We start from the raw sequence: 13,272 nt of genomic DNA, 5'->3' as shown, positions 1-13,272 counted from the left end.
GGTCTAATTTTTAGTAGGGTAAAGAATTTGAGTTCTCAATAAATTCCATTAACATTAATTTAGTTTATGAATGTCAACCTTTTTGCTTATACCTGTAATCCCAGCACTTCTGGAGGCTGAGGCAGGCAGATCACGAGGTTAGGAGATTGAGACCATCCTGGCTAACACAGTGAAACCCATTACTACTAAAAATATAAAACAATTAGCAGGGCATGGTGGCATGAGCCTGTAGTCCAGCTACTCAGGAGGCTGAGGTAGGAGAATCGTTTGAACCCGGGAGGCGGAGGTTGCAGTGAGCCGAGAGCGAGCCACTGAACTCCATCCTGGTCAACAGAGCGAGATTCCATCTCAAAACAAAACAAAACAAAAGGAAACTCTTAATTTACATAGTTATTTATATAACCTTTAGCCTTATAAAAGTTGTGGAATTATGTCTTTTTGTACATCATTATATTTGGTGTCAGTTTAAATACAACATCCCATTGTTACTCCTTTTCAAAGGATTTTAAATTTGTTTTAGCCTAAACTTTTACATATCTCTTGTAAGAGTAAATAAAAATATGAGAAATAATTGGTCAGCATAGAATTTCTAGACATGCAATACAGATATTTTTAACTTGGAATATTTGCAAGTTTAAAATAAAATGGGTCTTTCAAAAAATGCTGTTGTAGGCCAGGAGTGGTGGCTCATAACTGTAATCCCAGCACTTCGGGAGGCCAAGGCAGGCAGATCACCTGATGTCAGGAGTTCCAGACCAGCCTGACCAACATGGTGAAACCCTGTCTTTACTAAAATACAAAAATTAGCTGGGCGTAGTAGTGCATGCCTGTAATCCTAGCTATTCCGGAAGGCTGAGGCAGCAGAATCTCTTGTTCCCAGAAGGCAGAGGTTGCAGGGAGCGGAGATAGCGGTATTGCACGCCAGCCTGGGCGACAGAGCGAGATTCTGTCTCAAAAAAGAAAAAAAACAGTGGTGGTGTAGAATAATACAGTTGAGTCAGTAATTTTAGTTTAATTTTCTTATCTTTTAATTTTTTTGCCATGTGCCTAATAAAATTAAGCTTTGTTCAGAGTATGTCCTGTATGTTTCTCAAGTTTTTAAAAAAAAAAAAATCTTTAAAAAAGTTCTTTGTCCCAAATTGAGAGTTGGGAGGTATGTAGTTCTTAGTCACTTTAGTATGTATCTTTACTCATTAGGAACCTGAGTTTCCTGACCTTTTGTTGATCTTTTATATTTATAATTAGAGGAGTTGGGAAGAAATAACATATATTCAAGAAAATAAAGGAAGTAGGATATAAATAAATATATTGGAGATAAAATGGTAATGAGTAAATAATCTAAGAGCTGAATCTTGGAGGAGGGAAAATCCCAATAAATAATAAAACAGCCATATAAAAAAAATTGGAAAAATTGAACAAAAATTTTCAGTTTTTGGAAAAATTCAACAAGAATTAATCACTCAAAAGAAAGGTCCAGAAATATTTCTGTTCTTTAAAACCTCAAAGAACAGATAATTCCAGTACAGAGAGTTGTAGTACTGTTCCACAACGTAGGGTAAGTATGAAAACCTTCCACACTTTAAATACTGATGACAGATCCTAATGATAACACTTAAAAGAAAATTATAGACTAGCTTCATTTAAATGTTCAAAGTAAAATATAGCAGTGTATTATGAGTAACATACTGTGACCAAGTAGAGTTTACCCCAAGATTATAAGGGGGGGTAGTTCAGTATTATTTGCTTTATTAATGAAGTTGTTTTATTATGTTAATAGGTCAAAGGGAGAAAAAAACTATCTGGTTAGTTATCAAGACACTGATAAGAGTCAGCATTGACTCTTGATTAAAACAAAGCTAAAAGCACTTAGCTTACTTACTATAATTAGAGAGGTGAAGAACTTCCAAAAACCAGCATACTTGATTTGACATTAAGTTAAAAACAAGTTGAAGATATATTATCCCACTTCACAGAATTCATGTGTTCCAGGTAAAACATGTAACAACATAGGAATTGATAGGTCCTTTCTTTTACATTAAAGGAGTATAATACACACACACACACACACACACACACACACACACACACACACTCACACACTCTCTCTCTCTCTTTCTCTCTCTCTCTCTCTTACTTCAGCCCAAAAGTTATAAAATACCAGATACATTCACCCTAAAGTCAGGGACAAGGCAAATATGTGCATCTCTCTGTTGTTTCTTTTGAGAGTATTAACCACTGTAGGACAGGGGTGGGAGGAAAATTAGAGGCATAAGAATTGAAAAGTTTAAGTGGGAAAAACAAGTCAATTAAGAAAAATTGAATTTACAATAAGAATTCGGTGAGATAGGATGTAAAATTTACAAAATTAGTAGCTTTTCATATAAGCTTTTGATACAGTAGCTTTTCATTTGCTGATATGAAAATCATTAGCTTTTCATATAGCCAATTAGAAGACATAATGGAAATGAACACCCATTTATTACAGCAATAGAAAGACAAAATACACAGGAATAAATGTAACAAGAAATGTTATAATGGTGACCATGGATTGCAGTGTTGTGTGGTATAAGGTAAGGTTACAGTTTTCTGTTCCAAATTTATGGGAAAAAAATTTTTAAATACTTTAAGATACAAAAATGTACTTGAACAAACAGAAAGACATCTCATGTCCTTGAATGGGACAACTCTACACCATAAAGTTTTTGGTTCTCTTCAGGTTACTTTTATGCTAACCTAACTTGAAAAATCATTAAGTTTTTTTTAGAAGCTAGACAAATTGACTATAAAGTATATTAGGGTTGAGAGAAAGCATGTGCTGAAGATAGTCAAGAAAATGCTGAAAAAGCAGAAAACTGCTGCAGGTAGAAAGGTGTTGGTTAGCCCTATAAATATTATGTCTCTATAATCAAAGCAGTGAGGCAGTGGAGCATTAATAGACCAGTGAAGTAAAATAGAATGTAAAGTATGTTATGAAAGTAGCATCACTGGGAAAATGATGGACCTTTTTCAAAATTGTATAATTTTATCGTACAACATCTCCAATCAAGGTCACTATTATTCAGGTTTTATTTACCTTAAATTAGCTTTGCCTGTTAAAAAACTTCATATAAATGGAATTACACAGTATGTGCTCTTGTATTTGGCTACTTTTGCTCTCATAATACCAGAAATTAATCCATGTTGTTTATATTAGTAGCTCATGCCTTTTTATTAATTAGTATATTGATAGTTTGTTTATTCATTTGGTTTCTTTCATGGATTTGACTACTGTGAATAAATATACAGTGAATGTTCCTGTACAAGTCCCTTTTAGGACATGTGTTTTTATTTCTTATTGATATCCAAGAGTGAAACTGCTCTTGTTCACTTAGTATTTTATGAAAATGCCAAATTGTTTCCCAAAGTCTGTCTACCATTTTATGTGAAAGTACCAGTTGCTCCACATTCTCACCAGCCATTTGGTTGTGTCAGTTTTTAATTTTAGCCACTTCAGTAAGTGTATGAGTGTGGTTTTAATTTATATTTCCCTGATAATTAATAATGTCAAGCACTGTTTCATGTGTTGTTTGGCTATATTTTTGTGTGTATGTGGACTTTTTATTGTGAAGTTGTAGTTCTTTTCTGAATTTGATGAGCTTAAGTTTTAAATTTTGGTTTCAAATTAGTGTTTAGTTTGATTTAATTTGTAAGTTAATTTAAATTTTTGTTTATGGCTATTTTCTGTGTTCTAAGAAATCTTTGTTTACCTTAGGTTGTAAAGATTTTCTCCAAATGAGATTTCTAATTTTAGCTTTACTTTTAGTTCTATGATGGATCTTGTATTTATTTTTGCAAAGGATGTGAGGCAGAAATTAACTTTTTCTTTTTTTCCCCAAATGGATATCCAGTTGATGGAGCACCATTTATTGGAAAGATCTTCCTTCCCCACTGATTTACTTTGGCATCCTTGTCAAAAAAGTAATTGACTATAAAAGTGTGGGTCTACTTGTAGATGCTGTTTTGTTCCATTGCTTTGTCTATATTTATACCGGTACAACACTTGCATTCATTGTAGCTCAGGAGTTTAATATCTTTGGCATTACTGACTCTTTGGGCCAGATAATTCTTTGTTGTTGAGCTGTGTATTCTGTGTATTTTAGAATGTTTAGCAGCATTCCTGGCCTTTACTCGGTATTGGCCAGTAGTATTCCCTCCCAATTGTGATAATCAAAAATGTCTCCAGGCATTACCAAATGTCTCTTGGAGGGCAAAAATTGCCCTGTTGAGAAACACGGGTCTAGATCTTAAATGTAAAGTAAAAGATATTTTAAGTTCTCTAGCTTTCGTCTTCCTTTCTGAAGAGTAGTTAAGCTGGGTGCCATGGCTCACGCCTGTAATACCAGCACTTTTGGAGGCCAACGTGTGTGGATCATGAGGTCAGGAGTTTGAGACCAGTCCGACCAACCTGTGAAACCCCATCTCTACTAAAAAAAAAAAAAAATTAGCCAGGTGTGTTGGTGCGCATCTGTAATCCTGGCTACTCAGGAGGCTGAGGCAGGAGAATTGCTTGAACCCGGGAGGCGGAGGTTGCAGTAAGCCGAGATCATGCCACTGCATTCCAGCCTGGGCCACAGAGTGAGACTCACTCTCAAAAAAAATTAGTTTAGTTTTTTAGGTCCTTTATATTTCTATGTAAATTTTAGAATTGTCAACTTTTATTCTTAAAAAGAAGCTTGCTTGAATTTTGATTGGAATTCTGTTGAAACTTTAGAAATATTTGAGAAGAATTCACGTTATATTAAAATACTTAGTCTTTCAACCATGAACCATATTATCTCATCCTTGTCAAAGTCGTTTTTGCTGAGTCCTCAGGATTTTCTACCTAAACAACATGTTATCAGTGAATATCCCTCTCTTTTCAATCCTGATTTTGATAATTTGTGTTCCTTTTTTAAAAATCAACAGTTAATTGAATCAGGAACTTACCAACTTTACTAATCTTATCAAAGACCTGACATAAAGTGTTATTTATTTTGTCTGTCTGTTGTCTCTTTCATTGATTTCTTCTGTGATTATTGCATTCCTAATGGCTTTTTTTCTAATTTAAGCATATAAAGGTGTATATTTTCCTCTAAGTATGTCTTCAGCTACATCATACAAATTTTGATATTTTCATTATTCAGTTTGAAATATTTTTAATTTTTGATGTGATTTTTAAAAATCCATTTGTTACTTAGAAGCAATTTCCAAATATTTGGAAGTTATCTACTTTTTTTACTGGTTTCCAATTTAATTCTACTGTGGTCAGGGCACTTTCTTTTAACATTTATTGAGATTTGTTTTGTGGCGAGCTTGGCAAATGTTTTATATATACTCAAAAAGAAAGTATATTCTGCAGTTGTTGGGTAAAATGTTTTATAAATATGAGGTCAAGGTAGTTGATAGTGTTCAGTTTTATATCTTTTCTGCTTTTTTTTTTTTTGAGATGGAGTCTCACTGTGTCGCCCAGGCTGGAATTTACTCACTGCAACCTCTGCCTCCTAGGTTCAAGCGATTCTCAGACTGCCTCAGCCTCCCAGGTAACTGGGGTTATAGGCGCACACCATCACGCCCAGCTAAGTTTTGCATTTTTATTAGAGACAGGGTTTCACCATGTTGGCCAGGCTGGTCTTAAACTCCTGACCTCAAGTGATCCACCCACCTTAGCCTTCCAAAGGGCTGGGATTACAGATGTGAGCCACCATGCCTGGCCATCCTTTCTGAATTTTTGTTTAGTTGATCTGGTGAGAAGTATGTTAAAACTTTCAATTATGACTTTTTCCCTATAGTAATATTAGTCTCTTTTTCTTGCATTTTGAAGCTGTTTAATGTTTTTCTGAGATGGAGTCTCGCTCTATTGCCAGGCTGGAGTACAGTGGCGCAATCTTGGCTCACTGCAACCTCCGCCTCTGGGTTTAAGCAATTCCTCTGCCTCAGCCTCCCAGGTAGCTGGGACTACAGGTGCGCTCCACCACACCCAGCTAATTTTTTATATTTTAGCAGAGACGGGGTTTCACCATGTTGGCCAGGATGGCCTGACCTCGTGATCCACCCACCTCTGCCTCCCAAAGTGCTGGGGTTACAGTTGTGAGCCGCCGCGCCTGGCAAAGCTGTATAATGTTATAGACAAAATTGTTCTGACATTTGTTTAAACAGTAAGAAATACTTTAAGCAGGATTGTTGTGATAGGTGTAAAGACTATTGGAATAGGAGAGATTGGTCTCAACTTCAAATACTAGGACAAGTGGGCATTTATAGCCGAAAAGCAGAAAGTCAGTCAGAGATTGGAACATTACTAAGAAGAAACATCAAGGGTGGTGAGATTCTCACTACAATAGGGCTGTGCAAGACTGGCAAGGACAGGGGCCCAGGGTCAAGAACTGCTTGTTGAGAAGAGGGCTCAGACGAGTCTTAGTAAAGTTTGGTCAAGGAGAGAGTCTTTGTCAATGACTAGGTACATACACATTTATAATAGTTATGTCATCTTGATATGACCCTTTTATGAGTATAAGACGTTTCTCCTCTTCTCTACTAATACACCTTACCTTGAAATATATTTTCTCTGATGTTAGTAATATAGCCACTCCAGTTTGTTTCAAGATTGGTGTATGTGCATAATGTATCTTTTTTATTTTATCTGTTTTTTTAATAGTTTCTTATAGATAGCAGGCAGTTAAATCTTGTTTTTTCATTTACTCAGTTTTATAATTTCTGCCCTTTATTTTTTTATTTTTAGTTTTTAAATACAGCATTTAAATTTTTTATTTTTATTTTATTTTATATTTGATACAGAGTCTCACTCTGTCACCCAGGCTGGAGTGCAGTGGTGTGGTCATGGCTCACTGCAGCCTTGACTTCCTGGGCTCCAGTGATCCTCCCACCTCAGCCTCCGAAGTAGCTGGGACCACAGGTGCACGCTACCACACCCAACTAATTTTAGAATTTTTAGTAGAGACAGGGTTCCGCCATGTTGTCCAGGTTGGGTAAGCTCAAGCAGCCTAACTGCCTCAGTCTCTCAAAGTGCTGGGATTACATGCGTGAGTCACCACTATCCTGCTGAAAGCTAGAACTCTTTAAATTCATTTTTGAGTTCCTATGAACTCCACTCCCAATTTTCATTACTTTATATTCGGTCTTCCCCTGTATCTGCCATGTTTCAGTTATCACTGCCTTCATTTTGGATTAAGCTATATTTAACCTTTCAGTTTTTTTTTTTTTTTTCTTTTAAATCTCTAGATTGTTCTGCCTACTACTTCTCTGGTCAAGTAGTCAACAGTCATCAATCGAGCATCTATTTAAGACATTGATCTGAGCATTTATCAAATTAAACTATTCTCATCATGTCACTTATACTTGAAAAAATAAATTGGCTTCCAGTTTTATCACATTTAAAGTCATTGACCAGACTTTAAAAGTTCTCTATAATATCCTAGGGGGTTACTTTTCCTGTGGTGTTTTCCATCTGCCTTTTGTATCCAGCAGTTCATTTTACTCCTAATTTCTTTCAATATGCATTCTACTTTTAGTCTCTGGTGTTTACAAGAACTTGCTTCCTTATTTAAAATGCTTTTCATTTCTAACTGTATCTCATGAAAGATAAATATCAGTTGGGCGTGGTGGCTCACACCTGTAGTCCCAGCTACTCCGGAGGCTGAGACATGAAAGGCTGAGGTGATAGTGAGCCAACATTGCACCACTGCACTCCAGCCGGGGCAACAGAGCAAGACTCTGTCTCAAAAAAAAAAAAAAAAAAAAAGCTTAATATTTAAGAATCTGACTGTTACTGTTCCATCTCTTACCCTGTAAATGCTGACATTGCATTTAAAAGGTTTTTTTTTATTTTTTTTTTAATTTGTTTTTAATCATGCCAGGGTAGTGAATGCCTTATTTCATAAATAGTTAAGTGAGTTCCTTAGTTCATCAGCCAGGTGGTTAAGTTTTTGAAGATAGGGGCCATACTGCCTTTGTTATTCAATAATTTTGAACACAGTGATTTCTTAATATAGGGGTCCTTAAACCCCGGGCTGTGGACCTGTACAGATCCTTGGCCTGTTGGAAAGTGGGCCGTGTAGCAGGAGGAGAGCGGCGCGCGAGCCAGCATCACTGCCTGGGCTTTGCTTCCTGTCAGATCAGTGGTGGTATTAGATTCTCATAGGAGCACAAACCTGATTGTGAACTGTGCATGCAAGGGATCTAGGTTGTGTGCTCCTTATGAGAAATGAATGCCTGATGATCTGAGGTTGAACAATTTACCCCAGAACCTCCTCTCCTGCAAATCCGTGGAAAAACTGTCTTCCATGAAATTGGTTCCTGCTGCCACAATGGTTGGTAACTGCTGTCTTATTATTATTATTATTTTTTTATTGTACTTTAGATTCTGGGGTACATGTGCAGATCATGCAAGATTGTTGCATAGGTACATTCATGGCAAGGTGGTTTGTTGCCACCATCCCATTACCTATACCTGACATTTCTCCCCACATTATCCCTCCCCCACCCTCACTCCCACTATCCCTCCTATAGCCAACCCCAGTGGACCCCAGTGTGTAATGCTACCCTCTTGTGTCCTAGTGTTCTCACTGTTCAACACCCGCCTATGAGTGAGAACACGCGGTGTGTGATTTTCTGTTCTTGTGTCAGTTTGCCGAGAATGATGATTTCCAGGTTCATCCACGTTCCTACAAAGGCACAAACTCATTGTTTTTTATGGCTGCATAGTATTCCATGGTGTACATGTGCCACATTTTCTTTGTCTATTCTATCATTGATGGGCATATGGGTTGGCTCCAGGTCTTTGCTATTGTAAACAGTGCCCGATGAACATGCCTGTGCATGTGTCTTTATAATAGAACGATTGATACTCCTTTGGGTATATACCCAGTAATGGGATTATTGGGTCAAATGGAATTTCTATTTCTAGATCCTTGAGGAGTCACCATACTATCTTCCACAGTGGTTGAACTAATTCACACTCCCACCAACAGTGTGGGATTGCTGTCTTAATGAATGTTCATGTACCAAACTTACCTACTGAAATCTATGGGAATGACACAAAGGAAGGACTTTCTCCATCCTCAAGAAGTGGTTCAATTGGTGGACGTAATGCAAATTTGTAACAACATCCTTAATACTAATGAGAAAAGTATATGCAGAGTGTTTTAGGAGCACAGGGTAGCATTCACCCGTTTTCGTCTTTACAACCAATTACTTTATGCTTTTAACATTTAGACAAGAAAATTTTAAAGCACATTGTTTTATAAATTAAGGAGACTCAAGGGCAGTGGAAATTCTTTTGGTTCATGAGGTGGTGTTTGGTAATAGGAAGAAAGGGTCAACGTTGGCAAAGTGATTTGCAGGTTTGGTGTCCTTTATCTGAAATGCTTGTGACCAGAGTATTTTGTATTTTTCCAGATTTTGGAATATTTGCATATACAAAATGAGATAACTTGGGGAGGGAACCCAAGTCTAAACATGAAATTCATTTATATTTCATATGTATCTTATACACATAGTCTGAAGGTAATTTTATATGATATTTTTAGTAATTATGTACGTTGAGGATAGGAAGAGGAAAAAATAATTCTGTGCATGAAACAAAGTTTTGATTGTGACCAGCACATGAGGTTGGGTTTGGAATTTTCCATCATGGCACTCAAAGAGTTTTGAATTTTCAGATGAGGGATGCTAAACCTATGTATTGGATGGAACTTCCATTTACTTATTTATTTAGTTTTGAGACAAGTCTCCTCTGTCGCCCAGGCTAGATTGCAGTGGCATGATCTCGGCTCACTGCAACTTCCGCCTCCTTGGTTTAAGCAGTTCTTGTGCCTCAGCTTCCTAAGTAGCTGGGACTATGTACCATCATGCCCAGCTAATTTTTTTGTATATTTAGTAGACATGGGATTTCACCATGTTGGCCAGGCTGGTCTCAAACTCCTGGCCTCAAGTGATCCACCTGCCTTGGCCTTCCAAAGTGCTGGGCTTACAGACGTGAGCCACCACATCTAGCCTCACCTTTTTATTATTAAAAAGTTTTGTGCCAGCCATGGTGGTGTGCCCTTGTAGTCCTAGTTACTCAGGAGGCTGAAGTGGAAGGATCACTTGATCCCAGGAGTTCAAGGCCATTGTAAACAACAGTGAGACCCTTTCTCTCAAGAAAAAGAAAAAGAAATAGGTTTTCTGTGTATTTGTCAACTAATTAGCTTTAGGGGTATGATATGGAAAGCATCTTCAGTTTCATGATACTAGGATGGAAATCAGTGAGAAAAACTTGGAAACCAACTGCAAAAATCACCAATCACAATTTTTTTTTAACATCCTTATTTGTATACTATTTATGATACAGACATTGTATATACTTTATATTGACAGTTCTAGGCAGAAAGGTTAATATTTCTACTTATGTATTTTCCTTCTTATGTGCTTATCTAGATTTTTTAAAACAATTTCTCCTTTGTATTACAGTCTTGGTCCTTTAGTGAGTAAAGTGAAAGAATACCAAGTAGAGACAATTGTAGATACCCTCTGCACTAACATGCTTTCTGATAAAGAACAACTTCGGGACATTTCAAGTATTGGTCTTAAAACAGTGATTGGAGAACTTCCTCCAGCTTCCAGTGGTAAGCAAGAACATATTTTCCTTCCTATTTTCTTTTTATGTGGAGGTATTTCTTCCCACTTTTTTTTCCTCTTCTGGCAAGGGAGGGAGGGAGGTGGCTGTCCTTACAGATCTTCCTAGGAATCCCTTTGAACAATTAAGAAAATTAAAGCTTGAAGCCTTGTTTTTCTTAGAAGTAAATTAGCTGTTAAATGAATGTTTTCATTGAACTTGTATGTCATATGAATGTCAGTGAAGGACTTTTATATGTTGGAGCAAAATTTTATACTGTGTGTACCATGACTGCAGATTAGAGTTATGCTAACCTATGTGGTTAGGGAAGAGATAACCAAAATAATGCGTCCTGATTAGTTTTCTATTTCCAGTATTAATTTCACTTTGCGTCAGTATTTGCTACATAAAATTTAACACAGTTCAGACGTAGCTGCGAAATAGTTCAGTTTACTAGTAGCTTTAATTAAAGCTGAGCCTTTAACAGCTACTCTGTAATTGAACAAATTTAAAACTATAATTAATGAATTTGTCCACTAATTATAGCTTTTGGCCTCTAATAGAAATGTGTAGGTAATATAAATTTTAGAACCGGTCTTGACTACTAAACTGTTGCCAAAATTAGCAGGCTAAAAGCTATTGTCTTATCTGCAAAAAGTGAGATTATCGCCTATCTCATGTGAAGATTTAGATTAATAATAATGTAGTCTGGGTATGTTATTTTCACTCATTTACTTAAATCATTCACTGTGCTAGTTTTCTTGCTAAATGCTGCATACATATAACTAGTCTAAACATCAATCATATGGGAGGTCTTACTATTCTTTCTAGTTTGTAGATGGGGGAACTGAAATTGAGGGAGATAAAGTTAATTCACCCAAAGTTGGGTGGCTAATTGGGTAAAGATTCAAATCCATTATCTTTTAATCCAAAAAGGATGCTTTCTCCAGTGTATCATACCAGTGTTATTTTACCCTTATTAAATAGTTGCTTATTTCAATAAAACAGTTCACCAACTCAGAAGTGTATTATTTATAATTGTGTTAGCTATGTATATTTTTTTACTGTTTTTCTCTCATTGAAATGTGTTTGTGATTGAGCCAGTTTCTGGTTCTTACAAGAATTTTTTTAACCATTCAGATTCTTAATTGTTCCTTTTTTTCTCTCAGTAACAACATGACCTACTTTAAGTAGTAATTCTGATTTATGAGTTCTGGAATGAGATTTCTGCTTTATAATGAAGTTATGTACTCTTTGGGTTGGAAATGACCTTATTAAAAGTTAGGGTTATCTTTTTTTTCTTTTTTTTTTGAGAGGGAGTCTTGCTCTGTTGCCAGGCTGGAGTGCAGTGGTGCAATCTCAGCTCACTGCAACCTCCGCCTCCTGGGTTCAAGTGATTCTTCCGCCTCAGCCTCCCGAGTAGCTGGGACCACAGGCGCATGCCACCACATCTGGTTAATTTTTGTATTTTGAGTAGAGACGGGGTTTCACCATGTTGGCCAGGATGGTCTCGATTTCTTGACCTTGTGATCCACCCGCCTTGGCCTCCCAAAGTGCTGGGATTACAGGCATGAGCTACCGAGCGGGGCCTTTTTTTTTTTTAATTTAAGAACATGCCAAGCATTGGAGCTCAGAGTATATGCTTTTTAATTCACTGAAGTTTGAAAGCCTAGTCTAATAGAAAATACTCAAATAGAGAAAACTCTCCTTGCTGCTTTTTAGTCAACGCTGGGTGCAAGCACTATAGTTACAACTGGCCCCATAGTTAGCATTCATACCAGTGCATACAGATTATCTGATAGATAGAATAGTTATCTACTATTAATAGTTATCTATAGTATCTACTATTAATCCAGTAGAAATTGCTGACATCCGTATTGTTTTCCCTCCTTTACTTCTTCTGAAGTTGTCATCTCTAATTCTCATTTATGTCTAATAAGTTATTTTATTATAAAGCAGCCTGCTTTGAAAGAAGTGTTTTTCTGCCATGGGTCTCTTGTGTCTCATGATCAAGTGTGGAGTTCTTGAATATTTGGCCTAATTCTTGTTTATTTCTAATACATTATTTTATTGAAAAGCAGCCTGTTTCAAAAGATGTGTTTTTCTGCCATGAGTCTCTTGTGTCTCACGATCAAGTGTGGAGTTGTTAAATATTTGGTAACTACCATGAATATGAGATAGAATTCAACATGCTTGCTTTGAAGTTATGCTTCTTATTCATGCAGGCTCTGCATTAGCTGCTAACGTATGTAAAAAGATTACGGGACGTCTTACCAGTGCAATAGCAAAGCAGGAAGATGTCTCTGTTCAGCTAGAAGCCTTGGATATTATGGCTGATATGTTGAGCAGGTAAGTGTGCCTGTTTATTTGCATTACTTTTAATATAGATATTACATTGATTTACTAAAAACCTTTTCTAGTAAACTTGGTCAAAAATTATTCCTTTTTAAATGATGGCTCTTTTATAAATTTGTGTGATTAGGAGTGAGGAGGAAATAAACTAATTACACTTATGTATAAGTATATAATATTGCATAGTAAACATTTTGTAGTTCTTTAATAAAGTTTGTGATTTTAAATTTGTTAGCACAGTTCATGTTTTGTTTTACGTACTTGCATTCAATGATCTATTTAGATAAAGAGAT

General features: G+C 36.4%; 1 protein-coding gene across 1 annotated transcript in view; it reads left to right on the top strand.

Annotated features, from left to right (window-relative positions):
* CAND1 (cullin associated and neddylation dissociated 1) overlaps positions 1–13,272 on the top strand; it is a 45,568-nt gene that overhangs the window by 13,594 nt on the left and 18,702 nt on the right. The window contains exons 3-4 of the mRNA XM_032288147.1: positions 10,483–10,637; positions 12,853–12,976. Coding sequence (XP_032144038.1) covers positions 10,483–10,637; positions 12,853–12,976 — 279 coding nt within the window. The remainder of the gene's footprint in view (positions 1–10,482; positions 10,638–12,852; positions 12,977–13,272) is intronic.

The sequence above is a fragment of the Sapajus apella genome, unplaced genomic scaffold (genome assembly GCF_009761245.1).
Source record: "Sapajus apella isolate SASKATOON/1434 unplaced genomic scaffold, GSC_monkey_1.0 scaffold2, whole genome shotgun sequence".
NCBI lineage: Eukaryota > Metazoa > Chordata > Mammalia > Primates > Cebidae > Sapajus > Sapajus apella.
The sequence above is the reverse complement of the archived record's forward strand: the minus strand, read 5'-3'. Positions and strand labels throughout refer to the sequence as shown.